The sequence below is a fragment of the Ylistrum balloti genome, unplaced genomic scaffold (assembly GCF_031769215.1).
Source record: "Ylistrum balloti isolate Yb309-2 unplaced genomic scaffold, AGI_CSIRO_Ybal_v1 Utg370410, whole genome shotgun sequence".
NCBI classification, from domain to species: domain Eukaryota; kingdom Metazoa; phylum Mollusca; class Bivalvia; order Pectinida; family Pectinidae; genus Ylistrum; species Ylistrum balloti.
The window spans coordinates 162493-189184 of record NW_026782279.1 but is presented as its reverse complement, the minus strand read 5'-3'; the positions used below and the strand labels follow the sequence as shown (position 1 = coordinate 189184).

At 34.5% G+C, this 26692-nt stretch overlaps 1 protein-coding gene across 1 annotated transcript; it reads right to left on the bottom strand.

The window, feature by feature from the left end:
* Nucleotides 1–2438: 2438 nt before the first annotated feature.
* On the bottom strand, nt 2439–25652 carry LOC132554485 (outer dynein arm-docking complex subunit 2-like). Its single transcript, XM_060218797.1, has 20 exons — nt 25631–25652; nt 24499–24763; nt 23849–24021; nt 23121–23373; nt 22619–22725; nt 22169–22311; nt 21443–21556; nt 20531–20763; nt 20243–20296; nt 19803–19959; nt 19217–19363; nt 18714–18923; nt 17943–18176; nt 17489–17599; nt 16976–17191; nt 16524–16705; nt 12932–13046; nt 10990–11178; nt 3728–3949; nt 2439–3490 (listed from the first exon to the last, which is right to left on the bottom strand). Exons 2-20 carry the CDS (start codon nt 24726–24728, stop codon nt 3377–3379), a joined length of 3204 nt encoding a protein of 1067 aa, XP_060074780.1. The 5' UTR covers nt 24729–24763; nt 25631–25652; the 3' UTR covers nt 2439–3376.
* Nucleotides 25653–26692: the final 1040 nt, after the last annotated feature.

The following is a 26692-nucleotide window of genomic DNA, read 5'->3' as shown; positions in this document are numbered from 1 at the left end:
GAGCCCAATTTTTCAGATACGTAATTAAAAGTCTGAGTTGTACTAATAGTAAATGTTCGTATAAAGGTCAGATTAATAAATGTTACTGTTAACTCCTGTGGAATGTTTCTATTGATTACATAAATACTGCCTAACATATATGGTCTGGCTATTTTACAAAAGGTCAGATAAGACTCCGGTAGACATACCAGTGAGGTTCTACAAGTAGGTAGTTTGTGCTACTCAGATGCAGTCTTTGTAATGATTTACACAATCAACGGTTCTTACATTGATGATTTATCTCATATATTCTTAATAACGAAGGAAAAAATTCGTCTTAAAAGTTGGGAGAAAAGTAATCGCTCCCTATATGTGATGTGAGAACAATCCTCCATACCAGGTAATTGCTGTTTCCACTAAATCGTTAATAATTCAATGAGGACACAACGAGAACAGCTATGATCGTTCGACATTAAACTTTTCTGGCACTAACTTGTGAGGTGACATTTCGGTCTTGATAACACTTAATATCCTATAACGGAATTAAAGTAAATGCCACGAATGCAGTAAAAAAATCTCAACATACAGCGATCCCAGTACTTGCAAAGTAAGCAGGAATTTATACACTTTCCTTATTCACACAAGACAAGGTAGATTAAACCATTCAAACGTTGTGTTCGATTGTCAATAGTCGGAACTATGAAAACTTCATGTGTGTATATTGTGTAGAGGTACTTAGTTGGTAGGTGTCCCTGGGCGACATGCAAAATAATACACAGTTTTTAAAGTTCACTTTTAACTAGGACCACAGAACGAATAACAATTGGACGCGAACAATTAAAAGTAATTCAACCAGTTCAACAGTGATCTTTTGAAAACATAAATGTTGTGTTAGATTTTAACGACCACACATGTGATTCTCTTCTTCCATTATCAAAAGACATTAGAACTATCCCAACCTCCATGTTATAAATCAGTGAATCCTATGAATATCTCCTATATGTATATCAATGCAGTCCTCTGAATGGAAACTATCTCACCGTAACGTAAATATACAATAGAACAAAATTGTAACTCGTGTCACGAAATTACAATACACAGAGATAAAAAGAATATGAAGAATCAATTCTTCGGATTGAGTCACGTGGAAAGTAAAATTCACGGATTACTGGCGACATCTTCATTTACAGCAGAAATAAACAGGTGGTGACATACATACATCAAATATGGTTTACCACACCAAGATACAAGAGCAAGATTGGGGCAAAAGTTGGAATACAATACAGATCAATATGGAACTGAAAATATTTCTCGTTTCTTTCAAAATTTTATTTTCGATGATTCAGTGAGTACTCTCAATCCACTAAGTAAATGTGTCAAAAAAAAAAAAAAAAAAAACTTGTTTTCGTAAGTACTCTATCTACAAAATTAAGTGCCAACGATGTTTCTAAGGCGCCTTTCTCTATTTGTTGTGAGTTGATTCTGTAATCGTATCCATCAAACTAGCCAAACATACGCCTACATTCCACAAATATTTTGTAGGTTCCTTAATATTAAACTGGAAGGCATGAATCATCTACTCAAAGTGCAGTGAGAAATAAGAAAATGGTCCTATAGGAGACAATACTATTGCAGATAAAACAAAGTCAAGCATGCTTTAGGGCCAATGGAAAATAGTGTTCTAGTGCATTTCGTTTTTACGTCGCATAGCCACAATATGACAGCACTTCATTAAGGATTCGGTCAGTGACAGAAAATATAAAACACATCAATCATTTAGAGTCATCAACGCCTTACGATTGGCCGTCATTTAGGTAGAAAAGAAATTCGGAAGTAGGTTTTTTCTAATTAATTAAACATATGATTACGAGAATATACGAATGTAGAATATATGTATATAGGAAAAATAAGAAACCCAAACCAACGAACATTTTCACGGAACAGAGAATCTGCTGGAATCCACCTTTAATTTGTAAGCATTGTGTCATATAGAGCCTTACACTTCCTGAAACACACGTAACTTGTTTTTACATTTTGACATACAGAGGTTATATATTTAACTGAACTGGTATTCCTGGAAACTTTCTGTGACGTTCTTTAATCAAGAATTAATTAAGAAAGTGTTGTCACAATAATCGTTAACGTAGCTATTTGAAAATGGCCACAAGAAGTACGCATTCGGCATTCATTGCACCAGAAAGATACTGACCCACTTAGGTTGCTGTGTGTTTGCCCATGTGATCAACCATATTATGCTAATGAGAGTTTCAATGCTATCAAATGATGATGGAAACTTCCCACCGAAAACTGGTTTTCCAGTTTTCAACTTTGAATATTAACGGATACTACTGCAATGAACTGTTAATAACAAATCTAATACAGTTGTATGATTTATATATATCAATATGACATACTGTTAAATAAAATAATAAAAACGTCCCATTTTCTTAAAATTCGTCTTTATTTCACAAGGTGTCCGTATGTATAGTTCTAAATAATAAAATCCTTGTAGACTGAAATAGTTTACCACTTGTGCCAACCCTGCATTATTGAATGTGATTTTCGATCCTCGAACTTATCTTGAGTTGGTATTGCTTGATTGGATAACAATGACAGTACGACTTCATGGTTTCTGTGATCTCGTCTAGTCCAATCGTTGAAATTATGGCATTTTTATCACTGTGCATTTCTAACGTCTAAACTGTTCCAGTGTCTTCAATATGATCTAAGAAATCCGCTAGCGTTTCATAATCATCATCAGATGATCCCTAACTTAAATTTTGCTTAAGAAAAATATATACTTTTATAACACTGACATCTAATTCATTTTCATTGTTTCGATTTGATATTAAAAAGTACTTATTGATGAAAGCAACTGACAGAAACTTCACAATTTGAAAAAACAAGAATAGAAAAAACATCGAAAATATCAGAATTACTGATAACAAACATATACATACACGTACATATCAACACACTTATGACCTCACTACACATATCAATTGACCTTTATAAATCACTAATAAATAATGTAGCTGACAAATATAACAATATAAAGTTATGCAATAAAACAATCACAATAAAACGGCGCCAGAATTGTTTTAGTTTTAAACATATTTAATACTTTACAAACGTTAAAGGACGGAGAAATGATTACTGGAAAGGTGTTGTAAGTATTGACTATAACAAAGGAGAATCTCAAACACGACATTTATTATCACAGTATATTGGAAGTTCCTCTCAGTTACTTTAACGAAAAGGTTTACGAAAGTAGTTCTGAAGCTTTTCGCTTCTGTCGTGTTTTGGCTTGCTTATTCTGATGTATTTATTTTTATCCATTGCTGCCCGAATTTCTTTTATATACTTTGGTTCATTTACACTCGTTTGTCTTTCGTAGCTATGAGTATCGTGCTTTCTCATTTGCCAATGCCAATCTCCTGATGTTACTGATGCAACCTGCTGCCGACTCTTGAAGGTCTTCATCGGATGATCCCACCATAGCCATCAGGGGCTGCAATGTCAAACCAAAATAAATGAGATAATGCCAATATCGAAGCAGCATGACAAAACAGAGCGACCCTTAACACACGGATGCAGAGAAGTAAAGAGACATTGTTTTAGACCAGCCACATGGCTAATTTACAATTAACTAGTCTAACTACATACGCCAGGAAAGTTTTTTTTTGGTTTACGGTTTTTATATGTGCTTTTCTCGTCTTTTGATTTCTAATCAAGGTGATTTGTTTACCTGTACAACTCCTGCCTCGTGCATGGTGATACAGTTATCAGGATTTTTGGACAGCTGGAACAAAGCTCTGGCTGTTGACCTGTGTACGTTCTCGTCTTGGGACTTAAGGTATCTGACTAAGGGAGCTACAGCCTTTTCTCTTCCAAATGCTATCCTGTTGTTGCCCCAATTACAACACCGTGCTATCGCCTCCGCTAACGTCCGCCGCAGTTTATCATCTGTCTGTAATCAAAATCATAATAACGATTTAAAAACTATTAATGATAATACGACGAACTTCATGTAATTCCTTCTTACTGTCGGAAAAATAATAAATTCTGAGTTGCAGCACGCAGGGGTTGATTTAATTATTTATTCTCACAATACAAAAAAGGGAGAGCAACTTTTTGTTAATCGTCTGGGGTCTCCAATCTTCCATATTTCATATGTATAAAATACCATTATAGATACACTAGTAAAGGTACCTTGTGGTTTGTTAAATTATCTAATGAGCTCACGTGAACAATAATAACACTTTGACATAGCAACATATGTTCCAAACAGAATGCGAACATGTGAGGATTCACTTATGAATAACATCTCCGATTACACCACGTGACGATAGACACAATTGGTTCTAAATGGCTGCACAATAAAGTAGTGCAAACCGCTGCTCAGTCAACCTTGTAAAAACAACATACAATGCCACAGAGGCTGAGGTGCGATGAATAAAACATTAAGTTGTATTGTTCACGACACTGTAGTATATAGTTATGGTGATGATAAGTAAGACATACTATGTCGGCACAGAATTATTATCAAACTGTCAGTGAAGACAACACAAAACATCCCTACTGCTGCCAAACTTTTATTTAATACACTGGGGGAATATTAAGCCATGCACGAATGTTGCATCATCTGAAGTATTTACGGTTAACCTTGAGAACAGATCTCGGATTGTCAGCACAAATATTGATCTAAGTCCAGTATATTTGCCCCAATTAACTAAAATACACATGCCACAATGCAAACATGTGACACGTCTTAAATGAGTATACATGTACCCGTCCAGATATAGTCACACAAGGATGAATATTGAGTGACAAGTGTTTGATATATGGTTACGTTAAATGTAATGTCATCTGATTATGTAACGTTTAACATTTCTGTCAAAATAAGATTATGAATTTCATTTGTGAAAAAACACACTTCTATAGACTGTGGTATACGGGTCGTCAGCTTTCCCTACACTACAAATGCATGCCAGATCAGCATTTTACTGCGTTTTCGTTACTCAACCACTGAGGTAATAACATTACATATCTTCCATATTCTCAGCTGCCCACATGTGACACCTGTCTAAAATAACACGTTATGATATAAATATAAAGTATGTAAGGGTATAAACACTTAACATAGATACGTGTGATAAAATGTCTTATACAATGGTACAGTTTATCACAGTATGACCGAAAACGACAATTCGGACTACTGGGTGTGATTGAAAACTGTCTTTTTTTATCATATAGGTGTGATTGGATACCAGATATATGACTTCTGAGGTGTGATTGAAAATCAGGTAGCTGATTGAAAGGTTTGACCGAATTCTAAAATTTTATTGAAGAGTTGTGATTGAATACAGTATTTTAATTATAGACATCATCTTTAGCAGAAATATAGGTTCCAGTTGGAAGGTCAGAAGAAATGAAGGCGTGAGGTAGACATTATCTTTCAAGGGGTAAATGAGAAATGTGGAATGTTTACCTACGACTAAGCCCGGGAATAATTTATCTCTGTAAGAGGACTTTCTAGTCTGACGTCTGCAGCGGTTTGCTTTTATGATTTAAAAAAATACAAGGATATATTACTAGTACTCTGCCACTATAAAGTGTAACCCCTCCAACTTAATACATTCTATTATACAGCTTCTTAACAACATGTAGGGTTTGCACACATTGATGATTGGTTTCTTTTTAACAGAGCAAAACTCTTAATATTCACACATAAAAAGAAGACATTCAAGGAGAAATGATTCAGTACCAGTTTCAAGAACAGAAACTAATACTTCCACAAAATTTCCATAACTTTCTTAGAATTCGAAACGCCTAACCTACTTTTCTTTCAAAACGAAAATTTCCTAAATGTTGTAACTATCACGTGTATCTAAATATATCACTAGACATTCTAAGAATAACACCTTTGTTATTCGCAAGGGAAACATTACGAAATATACTGCATGTGACGATGAACAGGTTAAACACACACGCACGCTGCATAGGTGGTAATAGTGAAATAACACGTGGGCATGAACAATTTAACTACACGCTGGGGTGGTCGTATTTTGTCAATATTTTTTCTTTAGCTAAACAATAAAAATGCCCGTACTTTAACGGATGGCTATAACTTATAGGTCAGATATTCTTTTACAAAATTTTAAGACAGAAATATTTAACGAGTAAAAAATTAAAATGTACGCGTTTAATTTCAAAAACTAAGTATACAGGAAGTTTTAACTTGCGTGTACACTTAAAAGATAAAAAAAAGGGCGTGGGCTGAAAAACATATAACACAGGATATGGCAACATAGTTATGATGTGGTATTTATTGAGTCAGAATATAATATCTTTCTGTAAAGCACCATTAGCTGCTGTATACCCGTCGTTAAACGAATGTGAGATACATTTGTCACCATTTCGTTACTGATATGTCATTGATAGATGAATTGAAACGATCTTGTAATCCCCCCTCCATGAAAACAATAAAATTCTATGAAGAGGGCACATACATATTACTTTCTATGAAGCTTTTTGAACTGTTTGGCATGTTACTTGAATTTTTTGCTACACCCAACATACCACTATAATACACAGTAGTTATAGATAGCCTGATCTACCTCCGAAAATGTCACAAAGTATTGATCCGAAATAGCAAAATATGTTTCTTTACATCTAACATAGACTCAATTATCAGCCCACCATCAAACAGCTGTCTCGATCACTGTACCATAATCTCAGAATATAAATGAATTTATTACCATACAGATCAAAGATATTTTGCCTTATATGCATAAAAGATATAAAATTGCAAGATATAACGATTTTACCATAATATAAAAAAAACAATCGCGATAAATTATCCTTTATTTTTTTTACTCTTTTTATACTTCTTTATTGAATTAACACACAGATCTTATGTGGTGGGCGGGGAGTTGTTAGTATCGAACTATTTTATTAGTATTAGTTTCTCCTAGCCGACATGTGTACACTGTGTTTGGTGTTTCTTTCCCAGAGTACTGGATACGTTTAACAAATCAAATCATATATTTTTACCAGATGTGCCTTCTTCCCTCTCATGGAATACTGTAATATTTACATGTAATTAGTGTTAAAACAACGCAGAAATCAGTATTCTTTCTCTTCATTCAAATCCTTAAAACAACGAGAATAAAATCAAGTGTTACAAAAGGAACTGCGTCTTCTGCTTCTTGATCAATCCCAGTTAGGAGTGAATATCATCTGTCAATACAAGAATTACATACAGTAGCGCCAAACATTGAAGTAAGTTGCATCATACAGCTGTTTCATCTTTCTAGAGCTCGTCAGTGAAGCCCAGAGAATAATTTCCAAACCTAGAAAGTGGTTGTGAAAATTCAGAATAGATCAAAAGAAATCTAGATTGTGAGGTGCACTAGCCTCAGAACTTAAAAGTCGTAATTTTCATACTTCAGATATTTAATAACAATTCCAATCAAGCATCGAAGACATATCGCACAAGGAATAGATCCTGTCGGAGAACTATTTTCGTTTTAATAGCGCATTTCTGTATTGAATAAACAATGGCTTTCGTATGAGCAAACCATGATACATTGACAAAACTTCTTGCCATCGGTACAGCAACATGTAGCATGCACTTATATACTGTGTGAGTGGTCTCTGTAAAACTCCTGCTATATTCCTTGTCAAGTGGACAAGGTTACAAGTTTTTATACTGTTGGCTTAACACTACAGGACAAATCAATGCAGTCATTTCTAATTGATGATGTTCATATGTCAATGATCATGAAACTACATAAAGTTTTATGTCGACATGGTAAATGTGGTAAATACTGATTGAAATTTCAATTTTGTTATGAAATTGTTTGAGGATCTGAAAGAAATTTTTCACAAGCCTGAAATATTCATGAAAATAAGAACGAAATAATTTTATATATGTTTTAATGTCCTTCAGAATCATTTGGAATACTGATAATTATGACAGTATACCCCGAGTCGTTAACTGAGAGGGCTTGTCGTTAGCCTCATAAACATGATAAGATGCGCAGTTCATTCAGTGTCACGTGATGTTTACATAGGTCAGGATATTGAGGTCCACTCAGCCTCATGAATTGTGCTGTGGAAATGAGGTCCCGGACATGACTATGAATTAATCCCTAGGTTAACGTGCTATCGTACATAGCTATTACAGTCAAATTTTCTACACGTCAGTGAAAAGCATCTATTAATACCGAGTACATAAAATACAACCAAATAACGAATTATCCTGTCGATACTTGGACAAGTCAATAATAACACACAATAGTAAAATATCAGTGTCAATAAACGGACAGATAATGTCAGTGTAAATAGATATATAAGTTGTTTGTTTTAGGGTTAACATCATAATACACTGTAACTTAGGACACATGATGTTAAACCGAGCAACAAAATGATTTATCTATAGAACCAGGACGTTAATATCTAGATACAGACAGTACCAGGACGTTAATATCTAGATACAGACAGTACCAGGACATTAATATCTAAATATAGACAGTACCAGGACGTTTATATCTAAATATAGACAGTACCAGGACATTAATATCTAAATAAGACAGTACCAGGACGTGTATATCTACATATAGACTGTACCAGGACGTTAATATCTAGATACAGACAGTACCAGGACATTAATATCTAAATATAGACAGTACCAGGACGTGTATATCTACATATAGACAGTACCAGGACGTTTACATCTAAATATAGACAGTACCAGGACGTTTATATCTAAATATATCTACATATAGACAGTACCAGGACGTTAATATCTAAATATAGACAGTACCAGGACGTTTATATCTAAATATAGACTGTACCAGGACGTTTATATCTAAATATAGACAGTACAGGACGTTAATATCTAGATATAGACAGTACCAGGACGTTTATATATAAACATAGACAGTACCGGGACGTTAATATCTAGATACAGATTGTACAAGGACATTTACATCTAAATATAGACAGTTGCTGAACGTTTTTATCTAAATATAGACAGTACCAGGACGTTTATATATAAATATAGACAGTACCGAGACGTTAATATCTAGATACAGATTGTACAAGGACATTTACATCTAAATATAGACAGTTGCTGGACGTTCATATCTAAATATAGACAGTACCAGGACGTTTATATATAAATATAGACAGTACCGGGACGTTAATATCTAGATACAGACAGTACCAGCACGTTTATATCTAAATATAGACAGTACCAGGACGTCAATATCTAGATACAGACAGTACCAGCACGTTTATATCTAAATATAGACAGTACCAGGATGTCAATATCTAGATACAGACAGTACCAGCACGTTTATATCTAAATATAGACAGTACCAGAACGTTTATATCTAAATATAGACAGCTCCTGGACATTTATATCTAAATGTAGACAGTACCAGGACGTTGATATCTAAATATAGACAGTTCCTGGACGTTCATATCTAAATATAGACAGTACCAGAACGTTTATATCTAAATATAGACAGCTCCTGGACATTTATATCTAAATGTAGACAGTACCAGGACGTTGATATCTAAATATAGACAGTACCTGGACGTTCATATCTAAATATAGACAGTACCAGGACGTTCATATCGAACTATAGACAGTACCAGGACATTTATATCTAAATATAGACAGTACCAGGACGTTTATATCTAAATATAGACAATACCAGGACGCTCCCTTTTCCCTATTTCAAAAACAGAATAGGATGACATCAATTTAAAATGATTCAGTGAAATTACAACATTCCTTTTTTTAAATCAGAGTACAATGAAGGAGATTACATAGGGTCCTATATTTTTGAATATTAGTTGTCTCCCTTGATCAACAAGTCAAAATACAAACCTGTACTCATCCATTTCACTTAGGAGTTAAGATAAACCTTATGGCCCTGAGTTCATTATGAATCGCTTTGTAATTGGTATTTTGTAATTAATATATTTTGATATGTGATAGGGGTCCATGAGAAAGTTAGACAGAACAAACCTCTTTATCAATCCAGTATATATATCACCTACACTATCAGCAACAGCAGGTGATATGATAATACATAAGGTCACATTCATCTGATAATATAATTCAAAATATCACGAATGACCTAACGGACACTTGTGATTTGAACATAAAAGGTCCATGGTCAACATCTTGACTAACCTTAGTATTAAATTATGATAAAAATCCATAAAATTAAAAGTCTGAACATTTTGTTTATATCAGGGTATATATATATAAATCTAAAACACCATGTTCCACTTAGGTGTTGTTGTATACTTTGATGTTTACTATTCATATTTCTGATAATGTTTAGATCATTCTGGATCATATAGCATGCATGTTCTACATCCCTATCTGTATACACAAATCATTCTCCTGTACATGGAAGCTTTCTTATAAATAATGAAAAATCAAGGTACTTTCACAAAAGTACATGTTATTGTATTGTAATCTTACAACACCTCCATAAACAAGGGGGGCTCCATTAAGTAACACACAGGTACACAGTAAACAACACATGGCTATCTTTTATATCAGTATCAAGGTTTATCTGATCATCACGGCTCTACATGTTAAAATGGAGGAATATAAATAACTTCAGCCTCATCACAGCTCTACATGTTAAAATGTAGGAATATAAATAACTTCAGCCTCATCACAGCTCTACATGTTAAAATGGAGGAATATAAATAACTTCAGCATCACCGCTCTACATGTTAAAATGGAGGAATATAAATAACTTCAGCCTCATCACCGCTCTACATGTTAAAATGTAAGAATATAAATAACTTGAGATTTTTTCCTGCTCCTGTCACAAACACATTGTAATGTTAAGGAACTATATGACCACAGCAAGTTGAAATCTATTCTATACCTGATAGGCATTACATGTCATTTTTGACTACCATAAACATTAATATATACCATATTACCTGACCAAGGAGACAGCAACTTACTGTGTTTGTGAGTTTGGCCAGCATTGGTACCACACCGTGGTCAGTGATAACAGCTAGATTCTCTTCATCTTTGGCTATGTTTGCAATGGCAGCACACACACTAGCCAAGACTTCCTTATCATGGGACTTGAGAAGACTCACAATCAATTCAAGACCGCCCACAAATGACCGCACCATCTCACCGGCATCCTATATCAAAGAAGCAATTATTATCTACTAGTCAACACTTACCATTCCAACATAATTAAACCAAAATGTAGAATTTTGTTAACAGCAACAATTTCAATATTTGAATCATTTTTTTTTTTTGTGCTTGACACCTTTATAATCAGCTGTATTCAGCAGTTTGCCAGATATCTTTCCAAAGTGATAAATTGTTTACAAGATTGCATGAATCTTCAGGAAACACAAAGAAAATTTAAACACAATTTTTTTCAGTGATATTCTTTCAGCCTTCTGATGTGAGGTATATGATTCATGCAAATAAATCAGATTTGTATCGTATATCTAATGCTTTGGTGAGATAAGTATTGATATGAACAGCAGGTCAATTTCATCAGCATTCTGTTCCACGTGACACAAGCACTGATGAAGGGTGTTGTTATTGAAGCTGTTACAGCCAGTCAATATATCATTATTATTACTGGCTGGTGCAGTCTACTTCATAACATAAATAATACCTACAACATATTGTATACCACAGAAACATAAATGTAAGTCTGGCTTCATATTCACATAGTTACCAGCAAATAATCATAATTATCTGTGAAAATGTGAACAATCATTTCAAGAATTTCAGATATTCTGTGACTACTTTTTGTGAACATGCTGTCTCCACAACTACACAGCTGACAGGCGAATGCATTCATTCTTTCAGATTTTAGTGTAACATGCCAGGATGTAATCAGATTTCCTGTGTTGTCAGGGTGACTACCTCCTGTGTTATCATGGTGACTCTAACCTCTGTTTGTCGCTATTACAACGACCCATTGTAAACATGCAGACTACAATCATTCCTTACTTACCACCTCTTCCTCATCCTCCTCATCTTCATCATCAGGGTCTGGCTAATTTTATAACCCCAGAATATGTTATGTGCAGTAAGCACTCTAGTTTAATACAGATCAGTTACACGGTTTCCATAAATATTAGAATAGCGAGTCTAACAACAGTTGGAATATGATTTCAGGGCTACCTTTATACATAGATCATCTGTTTATAATGGTTCCTTATATAATACAATTTATATTAATTAAACATCTGTACAAAGACCACCTGTCTGTAATGGTCACTTTTTTTATTCCCTATATAATGCTATTTATAGTAATTGATTCTCTGTACAAAGACCACCTGTCTGTAAAGGTCGCTTTTTTGATTCCCTATATAATGCTATTTATAGTAACTGATTCTCTGTACAAAGACCACCTGTCTGTAAAGGTCACTTTTTTGATTCCCTATATAATGCTATTTATAGTAATTGATTCTCTGTACAAAGACCACCTGTCTGTAAAGGTCACTTTTTTGATTCCCTATATAATGCTATTTATAGTAATTGATTCTTTGTACAAAGACCACCTGTCTGTAAAGGTCACTTTTTTGATTCCCTATATAATGCTATTTAGAGTAATTGATTCTCTGTATAAAGGTCATTTGTGTGTAAAGTCCACTTTTCTCTGCTCCCTTGAGTGACCTAAATAGACAAGTTTAACTGAAACCATAATATGGTTTAAATGTTTCACTCATATTAGAAAATTAATTATATCCTGCTATGAGCCCAGACCTTTTTATGAAATTAAGGGATAGGCTTATCATACACCAGTCTAGGCTTATCTCAGAACATGGAAATGACATTAGTTTCTGAGGTGGGTTTATTACATGACATGGCGTTATTGCTACATAAAGATCTAACCAGTCAAAATAACGGGAACAAGATGTGTTTTACCTTGGCTTTCTCTATACAGGGACAGATAGCCCACGCAGCACTGGCTTGCACTTCCGTGTTCTGGTTTTTCAGGAGTGACCACAACAATCTAACACCGTCCAGTTTCTCTATGATACTACAAAGGGCCAAAACATTAAACAATATCATGTAATACATACAAAATACACAAGCTTATCAATACAAATTAAACATCTCTTATAAATATCATAAAAAGTCATATTTGATTAATATTGATTTAATTATTAACACAATTATCAATTATACAAGGCTACATTTTTGTAAGAGTTGTGAATGAGAACAGGAGAGTTAAGTAAAATTGACACCAAGGACTTGCAGTATCATGTGATTACAAAAGTATAACATTTTTACTACTATAACATGTATAGTCTATATATACACTTAACATGTCAGTGTCAGTTCAATGTTTTATTTCTTCCTGATGTACTTTTCACCACTTGTGACCATCTATACAGACAATCATCATGTGCTTAGCGATCACATGAGTATTTGTGTAAAATTCACCTTGACATAAATTAGTGTACATGTACCGGTATGACAGCAACTTCAAACAACAGAATAGGAAAGTCAAACTTGCACAACCAGAAATCAATTTTGCAACCGAGGTAATGAATTCTGTGATTCAGTATGAATCTGTTGGAAGAATCTAGGTCAGTAAATACCGCCCTAAACCTGTGAATTTGACTCAGACATTGGTATTTATCACATCATGAACATCCCTATTATGTTGATAACTTATCAATGAACATGATAACATGTCAAACATAACATCAAAAAATTTCAAATCGTTTGTATCACTCAATAAACCTTATTATCATGTTAAACACCAATATATTTTTTTTTTTGGCTTTATTTTATCTACAATTGATTCTTTTTGTAAGATTGTTATACATCTAACAGAATTTTCAACATATTCATCATCATTGATTATCAGTTAATTAGTGCTTCACAAAATTTAAAAGTGATCATTTATCCTAAATTCAAGCTTATTCAAGAGCATGACTCTCAATGGTTGGTCCTAATTTAAACCTGTTTTTATCACTAAATCTTTGGAATTGTTCATAGCTTTAAATCTCCATCAAAATTCACCATGAATATAACATGTTTTAAGATACTGGTTTGTCGGTATGTATGTATTTAGATGGAATTTTCTTCAGCTGGAAATTTTGAACATTAGCAAAAAATTGTAAGTATGAAATGGTAAATTTCATTAATTTGAATGAATGATAAAATTGGGTCAAACTTCGATGAAAACTAGCTACCTTTTTATACTTTGACCAAAATATAAAATGTATAATTTGCTATCAACAGCAACAGGTATGTTATTTGAAGATCATGGTATTCTTTATCTTGGTGGTGTTTTTTTTCTGTAATACTTCAGTTTCTGTAAAAATTTGTGTAGGAAAGTAAACCCTAAAGCAAAGTGTAGTGACAGCATCCAATACTCACATGATCAGTAGTCAGGTGAATTTCCATCATATTGGGTTAAACACTGATATCTAATCTTATCTAGCCATAACATAACCTCACAGTAAACAAACACAGGATAGATGACCTGATGTTATCACAGTCTAACAGTGTCTATAAATAGCATTAAAGTGCAACTTATTTCAGTTAAAAACACTTTCTCTAATAATAATCTGAGAATGTCTCCATTAATGAATAAGAGTCAAACAACAGCTCACTTCAATGAACAGATGTCTGAACAGTTCTCTTCAATGAACAGATGTCTGAACAGTTCTCTTCACTGAACAGATGTCTGAACAGTTCTCTTCAATGAACAGATGTCTGAACAGTTCACTTCAATGAACAGATGTCTGAACAGCTCACTTCAATGAACAGATGTCTGAACAGTTCTCTTCAATGAACAGATGTCTGAACAGTTCTCTTCAATGAACAGATGTCTGAACAGCTCACTTCAATGAACAGATGTCTGAACAGTTCTCTTCAATGAACAGATGTCTGAACAGTTCTCTTCACTGAACTGATGTCTGAACAGTTCTCTTCAATGAACAGATGTCTGAACAGTTCTCTTCAATGAACAGATGTCTGAACAGTTCTCTTCAATGAACAGATGTCTGAACAGCTCTCTTCAATGAACAGATGTCTGAACAGTTCACTTCAATGAACAGATGTCTGAACAGTTCTCTTCAATGAACAGATGTCTGAACAGCTCACTTCAATGAACAGATGTCTGAACAGTTCACTTCAATGAACAGATGTCTGAACAGTTCTCTTCAATGAACAGATGTCTGAACAGTTCTCTTCAATGAACAGATGTCTGAACAGTTCTCTTCAATGAACAGATGTCTGAACAGTTCTCTTCAATGAACAGATGTCTGAACAGTTCTCTTCAATGAACAGATGTCTGAACAGTTCTCTTCAATGAACAGATGTCTGAACAGTTCTCTTCAATGAACAGATGTCTGAACAGCTCTCTTCAATGAACAGATGTCTGAACAGTTCTCTTCAATGAACAGATGTCTGAACAGTTCTCTTCAATGAACAGATGTCTGAACAGCTCTCTTCAATGAACAGATGTCTGAACAGCTCTCTTCACTGAACTGATGTCTGAACAGCTCTCTTCAATGAACAGATGTCTGAACAGCTCTCTTCACTGAACTGATGTCTGAAGAATACAGCCTTCATTGTACTAGAAAACATTTCTACTAAAACAGAACAACATCATATCATAAACTTAGTTACAGTATCATGCCTGACCATTAACCTAGATACAGTACCTCACCTGACCTGTAACCTAGATACAGTACCTCACCTGACCATTAACCTAGATACAGTACCTCACCTGACCTGTAACCTAGATACAGTACCTCACCTGACCATTAACCTAGATACAGTACCTCACCTGACCTGTAACCTAGATACAGTACCTCACCTGACCTGTAACCTAGATACAGTACCTCACCTGACCATTAACCTAGATACAGTACCTCACCTGACCTGTAACCTAGATACAGTACCTCACCTGACCATTAACCTAGATACAGTAACTCACCTGACCTGTAACCTAGATACAGTACCTCACCTGACCTGTAACCTAGATACAGTACCTCACCTGACCTGTAACCTAGATACAGTACCTCACCTGACCTGTAACCTAGATACATTACCTCACCTAACCATTAATCTAGATACATGAGTAAATCACTTAACCATTAACGTAGATACAGTTCCACATCTGACCATTTACCTTGCTACATTACCCCACCAGGCCCCAATTGCTCAAAAGTTGATTAAAGTTCACAACTAGTTAGTGAAAATTTTCAGTAGCCACTTAAAACTCAAGAGCATTTAAAGCAAAATTAAAATTTCAAATATTTATCAATCAATGTTTTAAAATTTTCACTGACCAATGGCTATCTCTAACCAGCATCTGAATATAAATCTGGGTACAATCCCACAACTGCATATACAGTGTTTCACGAAATTATTTGCCCACAAAGAGTGCAGCATCTCACAGTTTACCTAGACTATGCTTTCCCTTGACTATCTCGCTAGGTACAGCGTCACATCAACGTCAGCAGTTTTTAGAAAAATGCATTGCTACACTCACCCCATATTATCTTGCTCCTCAGCACACTGCCCCACAGCTTTAGTCACATTGACCAGGAGGGCCTGGTTTGTGCCGGTCAGAAGATTGACCAGTGGTGGAATTCCTCCTGATTTTCGGATAGACAGACGGTTCGGTGGGTCCTTGGCTAGTTCTCCAAGTGCTCCTACTACATTCACTAGCACCTTTTAACAGATATGATATAGTATAAGGAACATGCAGAAATAATTCAATATTGCTATAACATGTAGACATTGTTATTAATTTTGGCATTCATTTTTTAGACAGATTGAAAAAATCCTAACATTGTTTAGATGTCAGAGGCTGATACAGATTTACACTGTGTACTTGACAAAGTATTTGATTTTCATGTGTGTATACAACTTTAATACACTGTAAAGAATAGTTGAAAACAACGATAAATCACAGAAAATCATCAAAATATCAAGGAGTACCTCTTCTGGTTGGTCATTTAAAAGAGCCACCAGCATCTCTATGGCTTTGAGCTCCTGGAAGCGCTGTACATTTTCTGGACTTATGGCACATTTCCAGATAGCTCCAGTAGCTGCTGCTAGGAGCTCTTTGTTTTCTGTCTTCTGTAGCAATGAGACAAGTGGGTCCAAACCGCCATACTGTCTCACCAGGTCTCGGGTCTCTTTCTCTTCTGCACACTGGAGGAAGGGAGATAACCCAATGTAAACTTCAGCCCTTTTTTTCAATATACTTCTAAGCATTATTATATTGCTATCAAACTAATATACTGGTGAAATATTTTTACTAACTTTTGACAAATATCTACTGACTAGTACAAGTTACAGCTGTAACTTCTTTAGATTGATTAGACATGAATTGAATTTCAACTAAAACATCATCCATGAATGATCTATACATTTACATTTCACTGATCATTACAATGAGAAGTTTTTTTTATTGAAAACTAATTGTGCTGTCATCCATCTTGTTAATACCTTGAATATTGCTGAAGCACAATGCATTTGTAATTCGTCAGTCTGACTCTTGATATTCTTCACCAGATCTTCAATCATTCCCTCTGTCCTTATAGCCAATCTGTAGCTAGGCTGTAAATTAAATACTCAATGTCAAATCTAACAAAATAAAAACATTGGTATGTAGGAAAATTCAAATATTTTCATGAACAATTTAGAGAATTGGAATACTCAAGCAATAGAAGAGTAGGTAATTAAATTCTGTGATGATTTTAATCTATTACATCATGGAAATTATTTCTCTCTCAAAAAAAAAAAAAAAAAAAAAAATTAAATAAATCAAGCATTAATAAGAGTTAATTACAGAAGTTTATCTTATAGTGGCTGTTAAACTTCTTTATAAATCAACCTAATTGCAAAATTTAAAATTTCACAGAAAAAACTTCTAATTAATATATGTATGAGAAAAATGTACCTCAGAGGCACATTCCTGCAGGGTGCCGACGACTGGGATCAGCATGTCTTCATGTACAGACTTGAGAAGTTTAGCAAGAAGTGGGATGGCTCCTGCTTTCCTCATGGCTTCCTTGTTCTTTTTACTCTTACTACAACTCCACAAGGCTAGCGCTCCACATCGTGCCACCTCAATATCCTTCTCTATCTCTGGGGTCATCTGGCTGGTCAGCGAGGCACAGTCCAGCAGGCCTACCTATAATCAACAGGTGACATTTGTATAGTAACAACTTCACTAACATTTTGTCAGAACATTGTGGACAGAACTTAGCAAACCTTTTTATCACACGAATGTTCAATTTCACAGCATAAAGAAGTAAGGGAATCTTAAAAACTGGAATTATCTATCAGGTAGGCAATGTTTAGCTTTAGCAAGATGGACACTAACAATGTATTGCAAGACTTCTTAAACAGATTTGCCAGAATCTTATAAATAGATGTTCTAAATTTATGTTGATGATTAATGAACTGTCATCTCTGGACACGACCTTGTGGTTTCCAAAGATGGTTTGGTTTTAGTTAGATAGTAAAGTAAGGCAAGTTTCCTGACTTTATCACAAGTGAGATTGGGGTCTTTATAAAATAACCTGGCCATGCATTGGTAAAAAAATAAACCCGGTTGTTTTTTCAAGGTCACAATTGTGACTTATTTCAATAACATCACTTCATATCTGATAGAATCACTGCAATGATATTCCAGTTCTATTTCAGAATAATAGTAAGCTTTCCTTACCAATTTCTTTATTCCTCCATGTTGCCTAACTGTCCGTCTTGCACGGCGGAATTTGGCTACATTGGCAATAGTTTCAGCAGCCAAACATTTGAGATCCTTGTCAGGGTCACGCAGAATCTTGACCATGGTCTGTAGACCACCAAGATCAGCTATTGCACGGCGTATTTGAGTGTTACGAGAAATTTCTTTTAATATCTTAAGAGAACCAATCTGAAAAATAGGCACATTAATACATCAAAGTATATCTGCAACATCCAGAAAATTCTGACAATGAACAGAGGAAACTAACCAATATAAAGTACTAAAATGAACAGTTTAGTTTGGCCTATACAGGTTGTATATAGCTTTACACAAAATGTATATCTACTGTTAAAAGTGATAAAGATATATTGTTACTGTACTTACAGCATATCAGTATAATATTTGTTATATATAATGGATTCTGAGCTCTAAAACCTCCAGACCTTACAGAAAAGAAGATATTAGTCTTATTTCTATGTTACCTTGCACTTGATGTCCTCTGTGTCCAGGAGATTGATGAGAACCTCAAGTCCTCCAACATCTCTGATGGCCAACTGACAAGTCTCCTGTGCCAGGTTGAAATCACGCATAGCGCACAGGGCAATGATGGTGGCTGTCTGGTTACCTCCCTTTAATGTAAAATTATGTAATTAGGGAGATGGTAGCTGATTGGTTGTCTTCCTTTAATAAAGTCCCTCTTTAAGCTTGAAATAAATGCCTGGTTATACCTTTACTTAATAAATCCATATTCCACACATAAGTGTAATTGTCTGGTAAACTCTGAGGCCCCCTTCCCTTTGATCAAGTCATCTATTTTAATGTAAGCATGCTCTTGTTACCTCCCCTTAATACAGTCACTCTCAAAGTTAACACTTAAATGAATTGTCCAGTACCGTCTATAGAGTAACTTGTTTGTTCATTTTATAAATAATGGACAAAGATAAATCAACATGTACAACTAAAAAGAATAAACTCATAAAGCTTAGAACACATCAAAAGTGGTTATCTACATCTCAATAATCAGAAACTGAAATGATTGTTTCTATATTAAGATAAGAAACTGTATACCTTGAGATACTTGACAAGTTTCTGTATCTGCCAGTACTCTGAGGGGAGGTCTGCATTGGTCTCACTCCTCCTTTCTACAGCCTCCTCCTCCTCTTCACTTTCTGTTGAGCTCTCACTGAATGGATCCTCTGCATCTATCGGTGTTTTAGACTTCATCCTACAACATGGATACTTGAGTTTGATTTTGTCATCATAAATACCGAAGAAACTACAACGATTCCCTTTTAACAGCCAGATATTTAAGATTATTAGTAAATTTACACCAAGACTTCTATATGTAATTCAAGTGTTTGTTGGGTGGGGTTGCAGTTTTTAAGCGAGTGGAATTTCGCCCAAGTCTTCTTGTTAGCTGAATGCTCTAAATAGAAAACTGTAATTCCCATAGAGACCACCCTTTAAATAATAACTGAGGATCTATATTTAGAAGTGGTGTTTTTTACCTTGGTGTAACCTTCTTCTTCTTAAGTCTTCTGCCTTGGTCTCCTCGATTATCTCTGTGAATGAAAAATAAAGGTTTTCATTTTCTGAAAATCACACTGCATTCTGGATATTCTTCTCTTTGTTTCTTCACCAGAGTCAATTCACTGAATGTTTGTGAGTATATTGATACCTGTACAAGTGTGCTATTACTACATGTAAAAAAGTGTATTTAGCTTTAAGTTGTATACTGCATGACAATAACTCAGTCCGAGTAAGGACAGACATTAACTGTGATGTGTTTTACTTACTCCAATTTGTATTCTTCCATGCCCAAAGCCTTCCACTTAAGCGATGGCTCCATACGTTTTTTCCTCTGTGTCTTTTGCTTTGTTTGTTTTTCTTTCTCCTGTTCTTCCATTTCTTTCCTCCTTCTCTGCATGTCTGTTCGCTGGGTTGCTTGATCAACATCGTCATCCATGGTGTCCTCTTGGCGATGCTCTACAAATTTTTCCTTTTCTTCACGTACTCTGAGTGAGAAATCCTGAAGTAAAGAGAAAGGCAGATGAGAACATAGTGGATCTCTGTAACCTGTGATATTGTAAGGACTATCCTGAAATAGGAAGATTTTATCATGCAAACAATCTACAATCACTTGTGCTGATTAATTGCAGAATAAACTTCATCAGAAAATTTCTGAAATTGCTTCAAATAATAGCTCTTCTGAGCTCACATTACATGTCTTATTGTATCTAACAAAAAATAAAAAAATTCTTGTATCAAATGATTTTGTAGAAAAAACATCTAGAACAGAAGTTTTACAGAAGTAAATATGTCCTGTAATTCTTACTTAACTAAATATACAACAAGGTATATAAACTGTAGATCTGTACAGAGAACTTCTACAGAAAAGTTGACAACACTTTGTTGAATCAATTGCTGTCAATCAAAAATGTCATTTTTCTGTATGTTGTTGTGAGCCAAACCGTCAGACAAAAGTTTAGTGTTAGGTTATACATACAGAGTGAGATGAATGCAACTTTTCTGTCTGATTATAAATAAAACTGACTTAATTCAGTCTATAACATGTATACAGAATTTCTAACTTGCCACCAAATTTAGACCTTATGCAACCCTCAAAAAAAAAAAAAAAATAAAAACCAAGATGAACTTTCAAACAACCGTTAAATGCTACATGTTAAACATTCTCTGTGAAACATTACCTGGTTGTCGATCATTTCTGCAAACTTCGGACTTTTCTGTTTGAGGAGAAGAACCAATTCACGACAGGGTTCACCTTCGCGTTCATACTGCATCTCACCCAAACCATCTGGACCCTAGATAGCAGATTATATGTTACACTTAGACGCAGTATGAGAAAGTGCTGAACAGGCCGGAGTCTAACAACCAGGCCCAAGTTGTTCAAAGGGTGGTAAGAGTTAATCAGTGGTTAGTGAAAAATTTTATTTGTAGTCACTGAAAAAACATTTACAGACAAATTGATTCACAAAAAATATCAATCTGACCTGTATTAACAAACCTACAGCTGTGAAAGAATGTTCTCATTTTTATATAATTCATCTTCGAAACTTTTCACTAACCGGACTGGTTAACTCTAACCAAGCTTTAAGTGATTGGGGCCAGGAAATTTATTATTTTACAGGAGGCATATGATAAATAACAAAATTATGTATTTTCTAAATTTTGTAGTTTTCAAAGAGTTTTAAATTTGTGGGAGCTTCATTTCGTCAAGAGACAGCAATAAAGAATTACTTATCTAAACAGTGGATTGATTCAAGGAACTTATGTTTATAAAAGAAAGCCACAAAACCAATTAATCCCCAGAAAAATTAATATTGTGTGTTGGATACCGAAGTTTATTCTATTTGAATAAAACCATAACACAAATGAACAAGTGAGACAAATTTCATGATCAAAGTCTGTTTTACCTTGAATGTGTAATAACCAGATGTATTTGCCATTATGTAAAGAACACTAGTATCAAATGGTTGGGCCTCTATGTAGGCAATATCACCATGGAGCTGGCGATGGGTAGGAGCACGACATCCATTTTCAAACACAAATGTAGGACCTACAACACAACATTAATCAATAATTAATGTACTTTTTCATAAACATACTTAGAAGTTAGAAGTATATAAACAAGAGTGAAAGTTTTTAACAGCATGTAAAAATTGTTTGAAGCCTTGACAAAGCAACATTTTTTTCCAACTTGCAAAGTTTAAAATCTTTCTTATATTTTCCAAGTAAGGACAGAAGATTCCACTATCTCAGTTTCAAAAAAGGTCTATATAATGTGATATGATAAGACCTGTAATAATGTATAGAAACAGAGTTACCTCCTGATGCCAAAAGCCCAGTACGTCATGTATACTAACCATAAAAACCAATGCTTTTTAAGACACATGTTTCCTCCGAGGGGCCAGACAACCCTTGTAAGTTTCGCACCTCTCCATCCACAGTAGGTGGGTTCAGACGCACTTCTCTGTGAAGATGAATTGAAACCATTGATATGGATGCCATACACAAATACAACACACTCATCTACACCTTATAAGTAAGACACTGATCTATATCCTTCTGGTTTATATCAAAGTTTCAATACCTATCCAGAATGTAATGATAAAAGAACTAAATCTTCCCATCCCCATGTTACATGCAGATCCCATCAGGTATTTGTTATATACATTTCCTCACTTAATGACATATACAACATATCAAACCAGTGTAAACTACAAAGCCACACTTCATGTTCTTTGTTTACATATGCAAAATCAGATATCTGTATGTCAGTTTTTTACTGTGTCCACATGATGTTAGAGTATATATGTGTCCATAAAGCTTAACCATTTCTGAAATAATAGTGTATCTGCTCCATACTTTGATATAAGAGAGATGCTTGTGTTCATCAAGTCCTGGTCCAGTTTTGACAGCTGAAGCTTCAGCTTCAGTGTAGCTTTTTTCTCTTCAATCTCTGCTGAACGATCTTCATTTCCCTCTCCATCACTGCTTTGTTTACTCAGCTGTTCAATTTCTTTTGTGATCTCTTCAGTAAACCTGTAGATGGAATTATCCTCCCCTTCGACTGTGGCGAAGCGGTCACCAAGTATGTTGGCTACTGGATCTCTGTTGGCTGTAGGATAACAAACAAAGAGAGGCATTATTATTCAGTTTCACTACTTAGACATAAATTAATGCCAAATCTATAGTCAACACAGTTATAGTTTACAGCATTAACATTTACATAGAACAGTTATTTATCAACTAGACTTTTATCAAACCTGCTCATAATGATGTAACGACAAAAATAATGTGTTCCTTTTCCATTCAATTTTCAAAACATGTGAACTCCTATATATTTCTGAGTTATCCTTGATAGTCAAAATACAAGATTTATTGAAAATAACATTTAACGTGTACTTGTGCTCGCCAAGCCAAGCACTGCAGACACTAGATATATCCTAAATCAACATCTATACACCAATAACACAAGTGAAATAAAAATAAATCACTTATAACGATACAGTTTTTAAAATCATTTCTGAAAGTTTCGGGGTTTTCCAATTATTTTTGAAAATGAGGTGCCCTTAACTGAGAAATGCATCTACCTTCTAAGCAGGCACGAACTTCATGAAGCTTTCTATCCCCAGCTGTTTGAGACACCTTCTCTGCCCACTCAAGGCTCATTACATTGGACTCGTAGGACGAGGCATTAACCTTCATGAGTGAGAATAGGTGGTTCTCCTTATCTGCCATCTCATCTGACACCATGTCATCTCCTCTGTTTAAAAGAATTGTTCCGGTTACAAGGCAATATGTTCAAAACAACAGATCCATTTTAATTTATTATTTCAATTATAAGTGGTGTCAACCATCATATCAGCCTGACAATGTGAATGCATTCCCTGCATGTTATTGAGCACAACCTGATCAAGAATCAGGATTATTTTCTTTACAATAGGACATTTAGTATTTTTACTAGTGTGTAATGTGTAAAAATAGAGATATGGATCCTAAAATAAATATTGTTTTGATTCACAAATTTACAAATCAATGTTTGATTGTTTTACCGCTAATTATTAATCAATCATGGTCTTCTATCTTTAATTAATGATAAAACTTTACCATGGAAACTATCAAGACTTCAGTATCCTTTTTGATTTTGACTAATTGATAATTGATCATCAATCATATGTAACACATACTATATGAATACTGTATCATACTAAGTACCATAATATAAGTTTGAATTATGTACCTTTGTGAACAGCCTGTTACTGAAAACTGGTTTGGTTTTAGGGAGGATGGCCACTTCAATGGTTTTTTGAACACAAGTTTTGACTCTGCTGGAAATTTACTGCTGTAGCCATCAATGAACTGTACAATACGGTTCAGGAGTTCTTCATTAATTTTTGTGAACTCCAACTTTCCCCCTGTCCCATCTTTGGCTGACGTCCATTGGGCAGCCCTGTTGAATGTCTGACCCATCTTGGAGGTCAGTCAAACTTCCTGGCAAACTTTCTCTGCAAACACAAAAAATGGGCTGTAAATAAAACATTAATCTTTTCTCAGATGAAATTTAAAGATGTAAAAAATAACCTTCATGATCATAATGTAAAAAAAATATCTGCACTAAAGTATGGCCTAACAAAAAAGGTGGAAAGATCCAGTATTCTTTGCTTATAAAATATATTTTTTCCGGTTATTCTGCAAAATGTTATGTCCCTACATTGTATATACTGTAAAGGAAAGACTGATACTAAAACAAATGTAACAATTTCCATGAAATGTGATCTTACCAGCTGCATCTGCTTCTCAATTCAATCAGTTAAATCTTTCACTATTTAGATCACAATATCTTATAAAATACCGTTACTATTCTACATATACGTATGTAAAAGGAAGCTTAATCTGACCATCTCGAGTCTGAAGTTTGAGCTGCTGACTATCAGAAAAATGTATCACCGATAAGAATTGTATATGCATGTTTTGTTTAAATCTATACTACAATCTAGGCTATTAACCGCAAAAGGGCATCAACAATTTCATTTTTTGGGTTCAAAAGTCATCTTAAAAACAGATTTCGCAGGTTTACATAGCAGATTACTGTATTGTAATTGTATCTTTACATTTTTCAAAGTTATTCAAAAGTTTTCGAAACAAATAAGATTTAGCTGTCAAACACCACTGGCACTGCTTGGAGACTTCGATTATGACAAAATGCCTAACACACAGACTTATACAGTCTCATTCTAGCATACATTTTACAATCAGAAAATATATGCGTAAAGAATATGTAGCATGTTTGTCAAATCGATGTTAAAATATCTATTTCCATAAAAATAAACTAAATTGCACCTTTAACACCGTAAACTTTTGCCTTTGCTTACCGTAGTGCAGACAGCTTCTAAACAGGAAACCGCGTCGTTGCTAAGGTTGTCAGCGCATGTGTGACCGGAAATCCGATAATACAAGGGAAATAACTGCGACACTGCCACAAAGCTGAACAGATTATGGTAACATTACACAGTTTTTTGGTGTGGTCGTGGGCGATACTTTTGTTCATTAGATTACCCCTTTATGAAGGTTTTGATTAAAATTCTAAAATACTGTTGTTGTTTTTAAGACAGGTGTTCAGCAATAAAATTCTTTTATAAAGTTGCAGTATGAGGTATTTTTACATTTTTTATCATTTTTTTGAGTTTGGTAACCATGGCAATCAAATGTCAGAAATCAGAAGAAATTTTTGATTTACACAATTTTTTCTCTCAACTATTAATGCAATTGTTATGTAGTTTATAGATATATATACATAGAAGGATGCATTTTTCATAACCAAACTGATATACCTGTATATCTCAAACATGACCAAGAATTTCAGGAAAAATGCATATTAACTGTTTTATGCTACCTGTTTAAAATTGCACAATAGTCACATAAGAGTAATTGACGAACATATTTCTTATCTTTAAACGATTTCATAGCAACGCTTATGATGTTTCGATGCGTTGATATATACTGTTTACTTATAAATACTATTGTTGATGATATTGATTATTGTAAAAAATAACTTGACAAAAATATTACAATGTGAATCCCTGCATCCGCCATTTTGCACAAGCTTTCTGTGTTGTGATTGTTTTGAAGGATGCATTCTTCACAATAAAATTGATTTTGTTTTGAAGTTTTGAAATGAAACATCAGCACTTCTCCAGATATAGCGATAACAAGAATCGTTAAGGACAAACGGACGGACGATTTGAACAGATATTGGTGCATGTTAAAAAAAAAATAATGCCCTGATGGTCATCAAACGTATTTCTTGAGTGCCTGTGAAAAAGAGTTTTACTCTTTCCGTAATCTAGAAGAAACCTAATGTCACTCTTCGTCTGAAGGCCAGGAATGATCCTCGATACTCCAGAGGTTACGATTACTTTCATTCTCTGCACCCC

Bases quoted from the DNA above. Each gene is read 5' to 3' on its own strand.
- LOC132554485 (XM_060218797.1), bottom strand. From the start codon at position 24,728: ATGGGTCAGACATTCAACAGGGCTGCCCAATGGACGTCAGCCAAAGAT. The intron at 24,022-24,498 runs GTACATAATTCA...TCTTTTAAACAG, and splicing joins GTAACAGGCTGTTCACAAAG to AGGAGATGACATGGTGTCAG. The intron at 17,192-17,488 runs GTATTAACAAGA...CCCTTCCTCCAG, and splicing joins GTGCTTCAGCAATATTCAAG to TGTGCAGAAGAGAAAGAGAC.